The sequence below is a fragment of the Cheilinus undulatus genome, linkage group 15 (assembly GCF_018320785.1).
Source record: "Cheilinus undulatus linkage group 15, ASM1832078v1, whole genome shotgun sequence".
Taxonomy (NCBI): domain Eukaryota; kingdom Metazoa; phylum Chordata; class Actinopteri; order Labriformes; family Labridae; genus Cheilinus; species Cheilinus undulatus.
The window spans coordinates 3428067-3444767 of NC_054879.1; the positions used below are offsets into that span (position 1 = coordinate 3428067).

The window sequence follows — 16701 nt, forward strand, 5'->3', positions numbered from 1 at the left end:
AGTATTCCAGTCATGTTTTTTCCACATCTGAACCATCACCAAAATCAAAAAAATACTCACCCAGTCTGACCTTGAGAAAGTCATCCATGCATTCATCTTTTCAAGACTTGATTATCGTAACTCTCTTCTCTCCGGTGTCAGTCAAAAATCCCTCTCTCGTTTACAGCTGGCCCAGAACGCAGCAGCTAGGCTTCTAACTGGTTTTAACAGATGACATCACATTATCCCTATTTTAGCATCCTTACTGGCTCCCCGTAAGTTTTAGAATTGATTTTAAGATATTACTTATCAATTTTAAAGCACTGGAGGGCCTGGCTCTGAGCTACTGAACAGAACTCTTAACCCCTTATGAGCTGGGCCGCAGCCTTAGATCCTTGGGCGGGGGTTTCCTGGTCATTCCAAAGTCGAGACTTAAAGGTGCAGTGTGTAATATTTAGCCTATTAGCATTTAGCAAAACAAGCTTGGTTAAAATGAAACATAACATTTATAAGTAGACTGATCTAAATTAGTGTTGACATCTGATAACACATTTTTTAAATTTATGTTTTAAATTAACTCAGAATAAGCCTTTTATTCATACATAGGGAGGGTCCCCTCCAAGGACGCTGCCATCTTGGATTTTTGCATTTTGCCTGTTTCTATGGCACCATAGAAGGAACCAAATAACAGTTAAGCATGTATTGATTTTTAAACTTCACAGGTTCCCACAGTTATCACCAGGAAAATGAGCATCACACTACAGAATTGACTGTTAGATGTTGATAGTCCCATTTTTACACACTGTACCTTTAAGACTAAAGGTGACAGGGCCTTCTCTGGCAGGGCACCTCAGCTTTGGAACGACCTGCCCGAGGAGATTAGGCATGCAGAATCAGTGATATCTTTGAAATCATTTCTTAAAACTCATTTTTATAGACTTGCTTTTATGTGATGTCATCTTCTGTCTTTTACTGTGTCTACCCTCTTCCTGTCAGTGTTCTCTTTTAAATTATCTTCTTCTTCCACAATTTTACCTTAAAGCTTTAGTGTCTCCTCTTCTCCGCTTTGTATTTTATGATGTTGGAGTTATGTTTCATAGGTTCTTCTGTTATGGGGGTTTTGTCCTTCCTGCTATACAAATGAAGTTATTATTATTATTATTATTATTATTATTATTATTATATCATCAAAAAGATTCAGAGAATCTGGAGAAATCTTTGTGAGAAAGGGATGAGGCTGAAGGGGCCCTTGGGGGCCACTGCATTTAAAAGGTATGAATTTGAACTGAAATCACTGCATGGACTCAGGAGCACTTCCAGAAATCATTGTCTGTCAACACAGTTGGCCGTGCCATCCACAAATGACAGTTAAAACTGGATCATGGAGAGAAGAAGCCATATGTGAACAGGATCCAGAAAGACAGCTGTCTTCTCTGGACCAAAGCTCATTTAACATAGACTGAGGAAACATGGAAAACTGTTCTGTGGTCAGATGGAACAAAATTTGAAATTTAATTTCTAAATAAAGGATAACTACCAGGTCTCCCCTCCTTGAAAGAGGCCCACTCCAGCCGACATTAACATTTTTAATCACAATATGACATCTGGTGTAAAGTCAAAGCTTAGCTTATCTATAGAGTGTTGGAGACAAAAACATGTTTCTGCACTCAACACACTTCTTGGTTAATTTACCTTTGCAGTTTATCATTGTTTCATGCTTGGGGATATTTTAAGCGCCAAGTCCTGTGGAGATGAATTCTGGAGCACTGCTCTGGGTGTAAACCAGCGCTGAGAATCACGCTGCACATAAATGAGCCTGTATGCATACATGAGTGGATGGTGCGTGCTCTCAAGCATGATTTCAGCCTCTCCCTGTGAACAGAGCTCTGCTGTATGCCTGTGTGACTCTTCATGTTTGCTGATGAATGAGTTTTATGTTTAGAAGCAGGGTTTTTAGAAATGTATGATTAGTAGAGGAAAATCCTGCTTTTCATTTTGTCATGAGAGAGAAGACATGCCTATGATTAAGAAATTGGGACAAAATAAGCCCACTGAATGAGGCAGTGTGGTTTTCCCATCAGACCTGTGAGATGTGGTTGACAGAGCTCTCCATGCGGCGGAGCTGCGAGGCCTGGATGTCGAGCATCTGCAGCACGTTGTTGGCCAGCGTGTTGATGAGGTAGGCCACACTGGCCAGAGACTGGGTGGTGTAGCTCTTGGTCTCCTCCAACGCTTGCTGTTTGTCTGCAGACTGCAAAAAGACAAGAGACACATTACAAGGAGCTGCCATTTTACTCTTAGAAATAAGGATGGTAACAGACACAGGGAGCACAATGCACTGCTAATTTCTTTGGCAGTTAGGGATTTCACAAAACCAGACTTTCTATCTTTGACAACCTTCTCAAATGTGCATTCACAAAGGCACTTTGTTGATATGGTTGTCAAAATTGTTGATTCTTCGATACTTTTTCATACCACTTTCTTTAAACAACATAATACTTGATTTTTACGTTTGATGGGACAGAGAGAAAAGTTTCCATAGAAAAAGAAGATACATTTTCAATCCAAAGCTCTTTTTGAAAAGGCCTTCTTTTTTTTATTGATTATTTAAATTGTTTGTGTTTATTGTTTGAAAATATTATTCAATCCACTTAATTCAAAGCTAACTTTTTGTCTCTACATTATTCAAACACCCTTTAAGACAAATATTTTCCGAGTTTTTCAGAAGTTGATTATTTTGTTAATCTCATTTCATTTTCATATAATCTTAATTTAAAGCTAAAACCTTTTAGGGCTGCACTAATCAATTCTTTTTGTAATCAAGTACTGCATTGATTCTTCTGGCGATTAATCAAGTACTCTAATAAGAAAAATAACATTTTTTAAATCAGTCACTTTTGCTTTTTTCAAGAAAAGTAGTGCTAGACAAATGAGAAAAGAACTACTTCTACATTAACAATTGGTATTTACAGGCTCTCTAAAGAAAACATATTTTACAAAGTGCAATGAAGTACAAAGAAAAGAAGTGAAATAATGACATTAGTGTTATTAACCCCCTTCTTCCCTTAAAACAAGCCTTTGATGGCATACTCAATTTATCTCTAAGTATAGGAACACAGAAAACATGTTTTATTTTTTTCTAAGTCTCTCTAGGTTTACTTCTGTCTAACTGCACTCCAAGTTTCGCATATCATCTCTATCCTGATGAGGTGTGTTAGGCTGCAAATGACTCGAGCACGTTTCCTTGTGAAGGCGTTCACAATAAAAGCATTCCAAAAAATAACAGCTGCGGACTTTTATTTTGAAGAGCTTGATGGAAGTATTGTGTTTAGCATTGAGTTAGCTTAGCTTTGGCTGCTGTTCGGAGAATACAGCTAGTTTACAGAAGCTTCTGACCTCATTTAACATTGCAGCCTGGATCTTTGACTCACTGACTTAGAAAAGAAAGTCAAAAGTTAAAATAGACTTTTAAACAGTTGTTTAAGCCGTTGTAAGAGGAAGAGCTGCGGCGCTGGCCTCTGCAACCAGCTAAAGCAGCACTTAGCCCCAGACAGGATGACAGAGACAGCACACTGACTTAGCTGGGGTACAGCCATCAGACTTTGAGAGGAAAAAACACATGTTTGCCTTCTAACTCACACTGAGGCAGATGCAATGACATCATGAACAAGCGTTATCACGATTGGTTGGTAGAGTCCAACTCTCTTCTGTAGGCCAAATTTATATCATTTATACCGTCTACCACATATACCGCTTACCCCTAGATAGAACCAAAACAGGACTTGTATCATGAAGCCTGGCTGTATTCTGTGAAGCCGTCGGGTCAACCAGAAAAGTTTACAAAAACTTCCTGAAGTCTGCAGACACAAACTGAGCGCTGTCTCACACCAGCGAGTGATGCAGGCAGCGCGTAAACTCGGAGATCTGCGTAGGTTTACAGGTGCAGGCATAGTGCCATATCTGCCATGAAGCCACAGGCAGTCGATGCGTAAAAACGCAGGACGCGTGCCTGTCAACATCACTGCATCAGCTTCTCTCGTGATTTTCAGGGCTCACATCATGCATGTTACGTTACAGTAACAGCGAAAACAAGTGCATTGTGCCACACAAATAGCCACCCAGGCAAAACACATTACACAGTGCAATGTCAAAGCTTACAGCGTGGGCGTATATGGATACATGACTGATTTAAGCAAAGCCTCGAGGCAGATAATTTGCCTCGAGGAATATTTTTTTTTAATATATTTTATTTCTTAACAGTTTGTAATTTAAATACACAAACAGAAAAAAACAGACCAAAAAAAAAAAAAAGCAAATCCAATACAGTATACCAAAACAACAACAGACCAAAAACAAACAACCTGCCCCCTACCAAAAAGGAAAAATAAAGGAATGTGTCCATGTCAGTCCACCAGTTAGTAATGATTAAAACAGAGGTCATAAGAAGAGTCCATCAATCCCAAGTTGCATGGAATCATTTCATCCCAAAAATCTTCCAACATGTTTCACTTCTGATCGATATTTCATATCGATGTAACACAGATGGATTTATTCAAGATTCTTGTCAAAAAAAGAACCTTTGTTTTCTCTTTGTTACATCTGAACACATCATGACATTTGTTTAGGCCACACTGGTGTAGTCATTTTGTTCTTACTGTCCTTGAATGCATCATCATATAATGAACTTCTATTCTGGCTGTTTGAATGCAGATTTTAACACTGGATCGATATTTCTAACTAGAGCTCATGAACTTTCATGAACTTTTTGAGCCAGTGAGGAGCAGCTAAAACCTTACAAGGCAGAAAATGTTCCAAGTACCCCCACATAACCCTCATACTGATTAAACATATGTTAAATGCCATTTGTACTCCTAGATACTGTATCTTAAACTCTTGAACCTAAATACAAGCACTTATCTAATTGAGTGTGGCTTCTACTTTTATCAGTTCTTTTAGCAGCCAAATAAGAAGCCCTCGGTGCTTTTCTGAGGTTGAGGTCAGGTTCACCATTCGTGATTTCTGCCAGATGTATTCTTCACCCTATCATCAGAAAAAATCTTCAGTTTTGTCCCTAAACTCTGCATGCTTTGTTATCAGATGAGGCTTTAGCTTGACGGGCTTCATGGCTTCACATGAAGACACACAACATATTTTGGTCTTCTGTCGCTGTTCTCAATAAAACCAAACTCCAGATAGCTGTCATCACATTTTCTCAGTTTAGCTGGTTTGGCCCTAGCATCACTTGATGAAGTGGACATGCTTAAATATTTATCCATTGTTGCTAGCTGGACCTGCACAACAAATGTGTCCTGCATCGTGACTGATGCGTGATGTGTGATAGATTTAAGTGATATCACAATCATATATGAGTTTTTATTGGCCCAAATCTGACTGTTGTGGTAGTCTTTGGTTTAGTGTAGTTGTTTTATGGCGCTTTGGTCCCTGTATGTATTTATTTGATTTTTAATGACATGGCATTACTTTAATATTATCTAAAATAATTTGTGGACCCCCAAGCTATGGCTCGCGGACCCCAAGGGATCCCCAGACCCCAATTTGAGTATTCGACGATTTATGCATTTTTAAAAATTTATTAGTAAAAGTTTGGATGAAGCATTTTTCAAAATAAAACAGTGTGCTAAATTTGACTTCACATTGATTTTTACCCTTTCTGCATACCATTTTTTAACAATCCAATAAAAAGGTCTATTTTAACCACAACACTGGTGTGATTTAGGACTGAATTAAACATAATAAATCTGCTTAGAGGACATTTCAAAATATCACAACATATATATCATGCATCGCGATATATCAGAAATATATCGCGATAAAAATTTTCGGCTGTATTACCCAGCTTTACGATAACTGTGGGAGAATTTAAGTACAGTTATCATTACGGTTAGCAGTAACGGTTTCATCTCTCGAACAAAGAGAGCCATGTCCCATCCTCCTACAACAATGAAGTATCTACCAACAGGGACTTTTAATGGAACATACAGTTTGGCTATATCAATACAAACATTATTACTGCATCCATTTTCTTGTTTAGAATATATCTTAAGAACTCTGTTCATTTCCCAGCCTAGAATAAAGTTGACACGTCGACCCGTGTCTGACCTCAGCAGCAGAAACACACAAAAAGAGCCACACTCAGCATTTACTAATTCACGCCACGTGGGTCTGTGTTAGAGAGAGGGGGTGCATGTGCGTTACCATGACAGCATGTGTCAGTGTGCATCAGTAAGTGTTTATCCACGTGTGTGATCACACTGATTTATGTGTGTAAATGTTTACTGTACGTGAACACCACACACACTTGTGTGTGTGCTGAATCCTGATGTAGGTCAGTGCTAACTCATTCATGCCTGAGGTTGATGAGAAACACACTGACACCGCTGTGTGTGTGTGTGTAACACAGACAGACAAAGAACTACACACACACACTAATATACTACAACTCAACACACAGTCTCAGTGACCCACAGCCCTCCATCCACAGTTGCAGCTGAAACTACCCCTCTGATTTACATTAAATATTCATTAGAGTAGAACTCTTGAAAAAACATGAAATATACAAATCTTCACTGAAACCTCCCTGTAAGCGTGTAGTTGTCACTTGTCCTGTACTCAAATAACTGATATGGCCTTTTATATATAGCCATACGACCCTTACCAAAACAAGCATCCAAACAGATGTTAGAGAATCCTTACGGCTGCAAACTGGGATTAGTCTAAATTACACATCCCCAACAGTGCAGTTAACAAAACAGCCAACAGATGGCAGCAGACATTAACTACATGATGCAGCACATGCTCCAGATCAAAACAAACTGCTGGCGATACACTGGGATGAGAATCAAGAACTGGTTCCAGTTGAGAACCGATGTCATTAGAGGGTATCTATGTGACATCACAGCGAGTCAGAGCAGTTCCAGCCACTGAGTGTCAGAAAGAGCAGTCTTCTGACAGGAGTCCGTCTGGAGTAAACAGCTTTATTTCAGTTGCAAAGTGCCGTCTTTTTAATGACTACATCTACAGTCGTGACCAAAGTATTGGCACCCCTGGAATTTTTTTCAGAAAATACATAATTTCTCCCAGAAATTGTTGCAATTACAAATGTTTTTGGTATACACATGCTTATTTCCTTTATGTGCATTGGAACAACACAAAAAAGCAGGAGAAAAAAAAGCCAAAATTGACATAATTTTACAAAAAATTCAAAAATGGGCCAGAAAAAAATTATTGGCACCCTTTTAAAACTGTGGGTAAATCATTTTATTTCAAGCGTGTGATGCTCTTTTAACTCACCTGGGGCAGTAACAGGTGCTGGAAATCTAGAAATCACACCTGAAGCCAGTTAGAGTGTCTAAAAGTTGACTCAGCCTTTGTGTTGTGTGCCTGTGTGTGTCACACCAAGCATGGAGAAGAGAAAGAAGAGCCCAGAATTGTCTGAGGACTTAAGGAGCAAAATTGTGGAAAAATATGAACAATCTCAAGGTTACAAGACCATCTCCAGAGATCTTGAAATTCCTTTGTCAACTGTGCATAATAATCAAGAAGTAACCCTATAATGTCGTAGTTTTTACCCCACATCAGCATGTATCATGATACGTATCATATCATGAGGCTGTGGAAAATACCCAGCCCAATCTGAGACAATCATCACAGCATTTAAATAAAACAAATTCTCCATAAGTGGTAAAAAAAAAAACTAGCTAAGGTTAAGGCCTAAAACAGAACTATAGAAAGAAAAGCTGATGTCAGTGTAAATTCTGCTTAAACTTATCTGTACATTCTTCAGGTGTATTTGCTGTGAATATTAATAGAAATTCTCATATCTGATCCCTATATTATGCGATATATAATATGGTACTTTACCACAGCTATCACCTGAACCGTTCCCTGTTCCTTCCTTAAACCACTTCAGGTTCAGTCCAGTGTGAATTTTGTCAACTAAAACTATGACTAAAACCATTCATCGACAACCTTTTATTCCATGACAAAAACTAGAGTAAGACGAACAAAAATAGATCTGTGATGACTAAAACTGACAAAAACTAAGTTTAGTTTATGTCAAAATGACTAAAACTAGTATGTAATGTAGGCTAGTTTTCGTCAGACATTCAAAATCTGTGCTACACTATATTGCCAAAAGTATTCACTCACCTGCCTTGACTCGCATATGAACTTAAGTGACATCCCATTCTTAATCCATAGGGTTTAATATGTCGGTCCAGCCTTTGCAGCTATTACAGCTTCAACTCTTCTGGGAAGGCTTTCCACAAGGTTTAGGAGTGTGTTTATGGGAATTTTTAACCATTCTTCCAGAAGCACATTTGTGAGGTCACACACTGATGTTGGACCAGAAGGCCTGGCTCTCAGTCTCTGCTCTAATTCATCCCAAAGGTGTTCTATCAGGTTGAGGTCAGGACTCTGTGCAGGCCAGTCAAGTTGATCCACACCAAACTCTCTCATCCATGTCTTTATGGACCTTGCTTTGTGCACTGGTGCACAGTCATGTTGGAACAAGAAGGGGCCATCCCCAAACTGTTCCCACAAAGTTGGGAGCATGGAATTGTCCAAAATCTCTTAGTATGCTGAAGCATTCAGAGTTCCTTTCACTGGAACTAAGGGGCCAAGCCCAGCTCCTGAAAAACAAGCTCACACCATAATCCCCCCTCCACAAAATTTTACACTTGGCACAATGCAGTCAGACAAGTACCGTTCTCCTGGCAACCACCAAACCCAGACTCGTCCATCTGATTGCCAGATGGAGAAGTGTGATTCGTCACTACAAAGAACGCGTCTCCACTGCTCTAGAGTCCAGTGGTGGCGTGCTTTACACCACTGCATCTGACGCTTTGCATTGCTCTTGGTGATGTATGCCTTGGATGCAGCTGCTCGGCCATGGAAACCCATTCCATGAAGCTCTCTACCACTGTTGTTGAGCTAATCTGAAGGCCACATGAAGTTTGGAGGTCTGTAGCCTTTGACTCTGCAGAAAGTTGCCGACCTCTGTGCACTATGCACCTCAGCATCTGCTGACCCCGCTCTGTCATTTTACGTGGCCTACCACTTGGTGGCTGAGTTGCTGTCATTCCCAATCACTTCCACTTTGTTATAATACCACTGACAGTTGACTGTGGCATATTTAGGAGCCAGGAAATTTCACCACTGGACTTGTTGCACAGGTGGCATCCTATCACAGTACCATGCTGGAATTCACTGAGCTCCTGAGAGCGAGCCATTCTTTCGCAAATGTTTGTAGAAACAGTCTGCATGCCTAGGTGCTTGATTTTATACACCTGTGGCCATGGAAGTGACTGGAACACCTGATTTCAAATGTTTGAATGGGAGAGTGAATACTTTTGGCAATATAGTGTATTTCTCCACTGTGGGTAAATCAGTCAAAATGCAATGCACCTGCATCTATTCTGCCTCTCAGCTGTAGAAAGCAGGGATCCCAGGTTTGGCAGGGTGCAGAGAACACACTACCATGACTTCATACCAAATTTAGGCAAGAAAATGAATGCCTTGGACTAAAAGTAAAGACTAAAATGTGAGGACTGTTTATGGACTAAAACTAGACTAAAACCAAAAAGGGTAGAAATTACTAAAATGCGACTAAAACTACAATGCATTTTATTTAAAGACTAAAACTAAAATTTAAAACAGCTGCCAAAATTAACACTGGTTCAGTCTGAACCGTTTTCATTGCTCTTTTATCATCTCCTCTATCTGTATTATTCCTCCTCGTCACTCTTTAATTTCCCCCTCCCTCACTCTCTTCCTCCTTTCTCTTATTTTGTGTTTCTCTTCCCCATCAGACATCTGATGTCCTGTTAGCTCTGACCTAGTTGGAGGGCTGCCTCTTCTGGCCCGAGGACACTCACACAAACACGGTGCAGTTATTTTCTCATTTCTAGCTCTGAGTTTCATGGAGATGAATCAGATCCGATCTTCATCATATGCACGCTCTGATTCCTCTGACCTCTTTTTTTAATGAACGCACACGCTGCTCCTGCTGATGTTATTTATTTCTGAGCTCTGACTGCCTAAATGTTGGGCTGATACAATATTCATAACAAAAGCTCGAATTTTTCTCCTCTGACAGACTCTACAGTGACAACACTACTCTTTCATTGGTTCACTAGACAAACATATATTTCTTAACTTTACTTCAAATTATCAATTCATAAATTATTCTTAATGATTTTTTAGATGAAATTAAAAATTACCATCAATCGTGCCTAATGTAAATAGGGGCCCAGGAGCTGGTCTGTACCACCGAGCAAGGAAGAACTGATTTCAACCTGGAGGTCAAAGGTCATTTGGCCTTATTCATCCATTGCTTGATAGCTGCTCCAATTGGACCAGGAGCATTAAAACAATAGTCTGAACATTATCTGGGCAAAAAGTTGGTTGTGAAGAGTCGGACTGAGTTACAAGAAAATTGATCCTCTGATTCAGACTAATTCTTTATTTTAAATAGCAATATTGATCCATATCATTCAAATATTGATCTTTTAATAAATGCCTTCTCCTCCAGGCAGCTCTTCCCGCTATCAGTCTCAGACATACAGTACATCACTCATGCGGCTTGAAACTTGACCTACACTCACCTTTAAAAGCCTTTAGACTCTGAGTCAAGGTTTGAATCTTACGCCAGATCGTCTGATTTTGGATACCTTTGCACATTATCAATACCAGCTGGATATCTCTTCCTCAGATGTAAACTTCTGCCGGTGCAGCACAGGCAGCTGAACTCTGCAGGTGACTCTGTGGAGAGGCTTAAGCTGCTGCTGCTACAGACTGGGCAGACTCTCACATGATCGTCTGGGGTGCTACGTTCAAGTGGTGCGACCCACGACTGTTTAGTGAAAGCCCAACGCTCTTTACTGTGTGCTTTATTTTACTAGGCCCTATTCCTCCGTTTCACAGACGAACAAATTCCGCACAGATATGACAGAGAAGAAACTCTAGTTATTCAGAAAGAGATGAGTTATAAACTCACATCTCATGTAGATTTTTCTGTAAAGTTGGCATTATATAACATTTACAAATACATCATATAATAGATAACTAGATGCATATTTCTTTTTTTATCAGTGCTGTGGTTTCTGTCTAAAGAGTGTGTCTATAGCACACAGGTCACAGACAGACAGAAGTGTATGATGGTGGGACAGATAAACATTAGAGCTCCATACTGCATGCACTATAACTGAAAATGTGACTATTACTACCACATTATAAGCTTCAGCGTAACTATACATCATACTCAAACTAAGCAAACATGATTTATCAACTGTACTTTTTATTAATTTGTATTCATCTAAAAAAAGGGTTTTAACTCTGACTTGGGAGTCGGTGAGTAAAGCCTGTTTTAAGCTTGATGCATCTGCAAGGTAGCAAATGTCTGCGCCCCTTCGCGGGGGTCTTGTGCGGCTAATTTTTTGTCTGGCTGTGAACATCCCCAAAATTTTTACAGATGCGGACGCAGCAGGCCTTAAAAATGGCATTAAACACGCTACAGACATGATTCCTGGAGACACAGCCGCCTAGCTTTTAAGAGAATATCAGTTTGCGGCAAAGAGGAAGCTGCCGCTAGGTCTAAAGGCACCAGATGTTTTCGCATCATGATTCCGCATCAGTTTTTGTGCGTGCGGAAAGCATAACCAAGCCTTTATCTCTGTTAAAACAAATATGATGGATTCTCTGCTCCACTGAAGGAACCTCCACACTTAAAGGAGGATATCAGACTGCATTTTGGATTTAAACCAAACTGGACAAAGGAGGCCATACCCATATATATTTCCAACTAAAGTTCTCTGAGAATCTTAAAGGGGACAAATTATGCAAAAATCACTTTTTCTAACAAAAACATGTGTCCCTGGCCTGTCCACAGTCCCCTCAAGTACCAGAAAAATACATTCCCTCTCTTTCTCCACCTTTCAGAAAATGTTTGCTGAAACAAGCCATTCTCAGATTTTTCCCCCCATGACCTCATGTGGGGAGTTAGCTAAAGCTGGATAGCTCAGTGGATTACCCTGCTGACTTTAGTCTGGGAGATTGAGGGTTGGAATCCCAGTCAGGTCCTTCACTTTGGATTAAAGTGTCTGTAACATTGTAACATCAGGAGTGCCACATCCATTTCCTGAGAGGGGTGTGGTCAGGGGCGGAGTCAGACAGCTCAGTAACATTTAAAGCCACAGACACAGAAACAGCTCATTCTGGCCAGGGCAGAAACAGAGGGGTTTTAGACATACAAAAATCCTATACTGGGGTGTTCTTTCAGCAACAAACTTCACAGGCATGTTTTGGGGACCTCTGAGACCAATATAAACTTGTCTTAAAAAGGTAAAATATGTCCCCTTTAAATGTTGAAGCAATGAAGGCTTTGTTACTAAAATATCTCTACATGAATCGTGAATTGAATCAGGCAATCCGTGGCAATACCCAGCCCTTGTGACGATCCACACTTCCCCAATAAATGGGGGTGTAAATCAAGCCTTGGATGTTTCATTCTATAAGAGTAGAACTGCAATGATTAGGTTTATCATCAAACTTACTCCTAGCCCCTATGATAGCCTGCATGAAATCTGGGTGTGGCTGTAGAACCATAGGTCTCCACAGACACAAAGCTAATTCTGATCACTAAAGTGATGCAGGGATTAAAATGAGTAAACTGTCACACCTGACACAGGAGGATGTGATTATTTCTCTGCCTTCTGATACTGATATGGGAGGATAATCAAAGTTCAAGTCTAGGGATGGGTACCGAAGCTGTTCTGTGTCTTTCAAATACCCTAAAATCAATAACGCTTTAGCTTATCGATACTGCTATTGAGTCTCACAGGCACTGTGACATAACGTCATAAGATTTAACTGGTGTAAAGAAAATACATCAATTCTTGCAAAGGGAACATGAACTGAAAGCACTGAAAGTACAATCAGTATAGTGCATCACATTAAACCAGATTGTGGTACCTTCAACTGACAACTTGAGGAAAGAAGACTCCGCCTGCGAGTAGCATGCAATCATATCTGGCAAACCGTACTGCTGAGCACATCTCTCCCTCTCTAGTCTATTAGAGCAGTTCCACAGCCCACGCTCCGGTCCGGCAGCGGCGCATCCCTGGAGCTTTGCTCCACTTCGTTCGAGATACACTGCAGGTCTATTTTCAGCATCGGCCACTGCCAAACTGCATCAATTTCTGTTGATCAGAAAGCTCCAAACAGGAAGTCACAAGCGTAGAATATCCGGTTCTTTCAAAATACAACACAATGCACGGACTCTCAATCCTAAATCATCACTATATCAACATTACGTCTGCAGTCAGAGCAAAGGGTCACCGAGAGGTCAGTAGGTCAAAAAACAATGCCGGCATTGACGAGGAAAAGTTAACTTTTAAGGACATTTAGCCAAAGAATTTTACATAAAACCACAGATCCTTTAGGCAAACATTAACCTTTTAACTTCCTAATGTACTCACCTAATGGTGGAACCAATAATATCATGGATTTATACCGGAAAGATTGATAAATTAACCCAAAAGGTAAAATAGTCCGCTGTTGACATACTATTCCAGCATGAACTCACAGTTCTCCTGTGATCTCTGCCCGCTGTTCAGGGCTGCACGCCGCAGCGCAGCGCTCTAGACAAGCTTCTAGTTGGTGAGGTCACTCGCCTTCGGTCAGAGCAAACCCGCTTCGGTGCACGGGTGAGTCCTGAAAATCTGTATGAAGCCCTAAACATAAAACAGCTACCAGACTGTCTACTTCCCTGCTCTGCTCTCAGTCTGATCGACTCAGCCTCTCCCTGAACTGAAGACACTTGGTGTTCTTACAATGATAAAGGTGTGAATGTACAGGTGTCAGCTAATTAATCTGGATATATCTGCACACGGGTATCAGCAAAAGTCCAATATCGTGCATCTCTAGTCTTCCCCAAACAACAGTACTTCGAGAGCTGAACAACTCCTGACTCATAAATACATTAGAGACAAGAGTTCACATCAGTTCTGTTTCAGTAATAAAAATATAAAACCTTCCTCAGTACTCAGGTCTGAATCCTTGGATCTGATAATGACCATCTCTAACACTAAGCTTGTTTCGCCCCACAGGAGCTGTTCCTGGCATCTACCCTGAAGGTGGAGGCTGATTCTCTATCAACTGGAAAACCAATCGCCATGGTTTCAAACACAAAACACTCACATCCACTGCCTGACATCCACGTCCAGCCTCCTCTAGCAGCAGCAGCAGCAGCAGCAGCAGCAGCATGTGTTTTCAATGAGCAGCAGGAGGTCGAGTTACGTTACCACTTCTTCTGCCGACGAATAACCAGCACCAGCTGACCAGAGGAACAAGGCAGCACAGGCCTGTGTGAGGGTGAGGCCCGGGTCTGCACATGCTCAGTTAAGGCCTCTTCATGGGCCTCTTCTAAGGCTCGACTGTTTCGTACCATGCCTAAGTGCGCTCGCTCCCACTCCCATCTTCGCCGTTGGTCTGCTTTCACATCAGTCGCTCCATTCTGTGTCTTAGCACAGTGGTGTCTGTACACAGCCTGATACAGTCAGAGGCATTAGCACAAAGTTTGTTAGCAAATCCAACAATTAGACGAAAGAGGACCATGGCAACAACTCAGTCAGCAGAAGTATGTCAGTATTTATCCATGTTCTGTGCAGACAGTGGAGTCCATCCTGCTACTATGGAGGTTTTTATTATTTCTGAGACGCCAACATCAACACTCTTCCTACTTCCACATCTACCCTGCAGCACAGAGGATGAAGCGGCTCAAACAGATCCACTTTGGGGTCATGTGTACTCAGATTTGGACCTGGGTTCCTAATGTGAAACCACCCTAAAAAGGCAGATACTGATTAGTGAAAGCATTCTTTTCCTGCTGTGTGCCGCCCATCATGTTTCCTTCCTAGTGATGGAGGATTTCACAGATTCAGACAGCTATTCCTCTTAAATATTCATGTAGACTCTGGGTTTATATTCCAAGTTTATTTTAGTAATGAAAACCCCTCACCTGCAGCCTCTGACTGTGTAAAGAGCAGATCTATTTTCTGTCACTTTCCCAGCTCCAGCCCACAGCAGAGATGTGGGTGGTGTTATATTAGAAACCTGGGCTCCTGCAGGAACAGTTCATTTTATTTTCCTGTCAGAATTGTTAGGTAGGGATGCCACTGTTGTTAGCGAGGTAAACTCAATTATATTTAGGGGATGTTCGGAGATTTTTTTTTACACTTGGCTGAATACTGACCTCTCCAAAATCTCACAGTAAGGATACACAGCTGCACCCCAAAAGGGCTACAAGCCTGCTGAAATGCAACATTTTTGTGGTGTAAAAAATGAGTCCAAGGTTTATCAATTTAAAACTTTTACCACAGTTAATGTAACCGTCAACATATGCAATTAAACTGAAAAGCAACAAAAACAAAAAGGTTTGATTTCAGCATTCAGTCTGTGAAGGAGTCTTTTAGAGTAATCTATCTCAAACTGGCAATATTTCCCCACCATTCCTTTTAATAAGCACTCAAAATCTTTCTGGAACCCCACACCATCAAAGAGGCAGGCTTTAGAACTGAGCCAGGATAACAAGCTGGATGCTCCCTCTCTTCTTTAGTCCACAGGACACAGCATCTGTGGTTTCTAATAGGTAATTTCTACCGAGCAGTCCGGTTCAGTTCTGTAGGGCACGGCAAGCATTTTATTGCATTTCCATATAGCAAAATTTGAAAAGGGTCCCAAAAAGCCGACTCATACCGCCCCACTTTTTGGCACTGTTTTGTATTGGTACCAATCTTACCTACCCGTCCCCAAAAAGGTGGAGCTATACACACAACAACAGGGGTTCGCACTGAGGTCACATTAGCGCACGACATGACTCCGTGCTACAAAACATGAAAGTCTGCTCTGTGAGGAGCAGGCAAAAACAGGAGAAAATGGCCTATCTGCTTAAATCAGGAATATTCTCTACAGAGATCCACACTGTCTCCTCGCCATGGATATTGATATATGGCCACAAATCAAGTTTCCTGACATTTATCTGGACCTGATTTAAAGAACACAAAGCAGAGCCTGAAGGCTCACATCAGCCAAGCACACTCAATCACACGGGACCACCTAGTGGAAACGAGGTTTAAAAGAATTTTAAAATTTGATTCCTCAGACCACAGAACAGTTTTTCATTTTAAATGAGCTTTGGTCCAGAGAAGACAGCAGTGTTTCTGGAACCTGTTCACAAATGGCTTCTTCTCTCCATGATCCAGCCTGTCATTAGTGGATGGCACGGCCAACTGTGTTGACAGACAATGATTTCTGGAAGTGTTTCTGAGCCCATGCAGGGATTTCAGTACCGAATCATGCCTGGTTTAAATGAGAGCAGCATGATTGGGGAACATAAGCTAAATGAGATTTTGTTCCCCAAATTTGTGATTTAATATGCAATTTGTTTTTTTAAATTCCTCATCTTGTGGATTTTTTAACCAACACAAGCGATAAATAATTCTATATTATAACCAACTCAATATTAGAATGATTTAACTTGGGCTGAATGATTTTAAAGATATCATATTGTGATTATCTAAACCCATTTTGCAAATTCAATTTGAATTTTTGTGTTGGAGGGTATGATCCATTTTCATAAGAAAAGCAGATGCAAACACTAATATATAAAGAAATCAAACTGGTATTTTGACACATTTTAGGTTA

General features: G+C 40.7%; 1 protein-coding gene across 4 annotated transcripts in view; it reads right to left on the bottom strand.

The window, feature by feature from the left end:
- The window catches only part of LOC121522643 (abl interactor 2-like), a 46616-nt gene that overhangs the window by 24842 nt on the left and 5073 nt on the right, over positions 1-16701 (bottom strand). For all 4 annotated transcript variants that reach the window (XM_041807199.1, XM_041807196.1, XM_041807197.1 and 1 more), the window contains exon 2: positions 2063-2230. In XM_041807199.1, coding sequence (XP_041663133.1) covers positions 2063-2230 — 168 coding nt within the window. The remainder of the gene's footprint in view (positions 1-2062; positions 2231-16701) is intronic.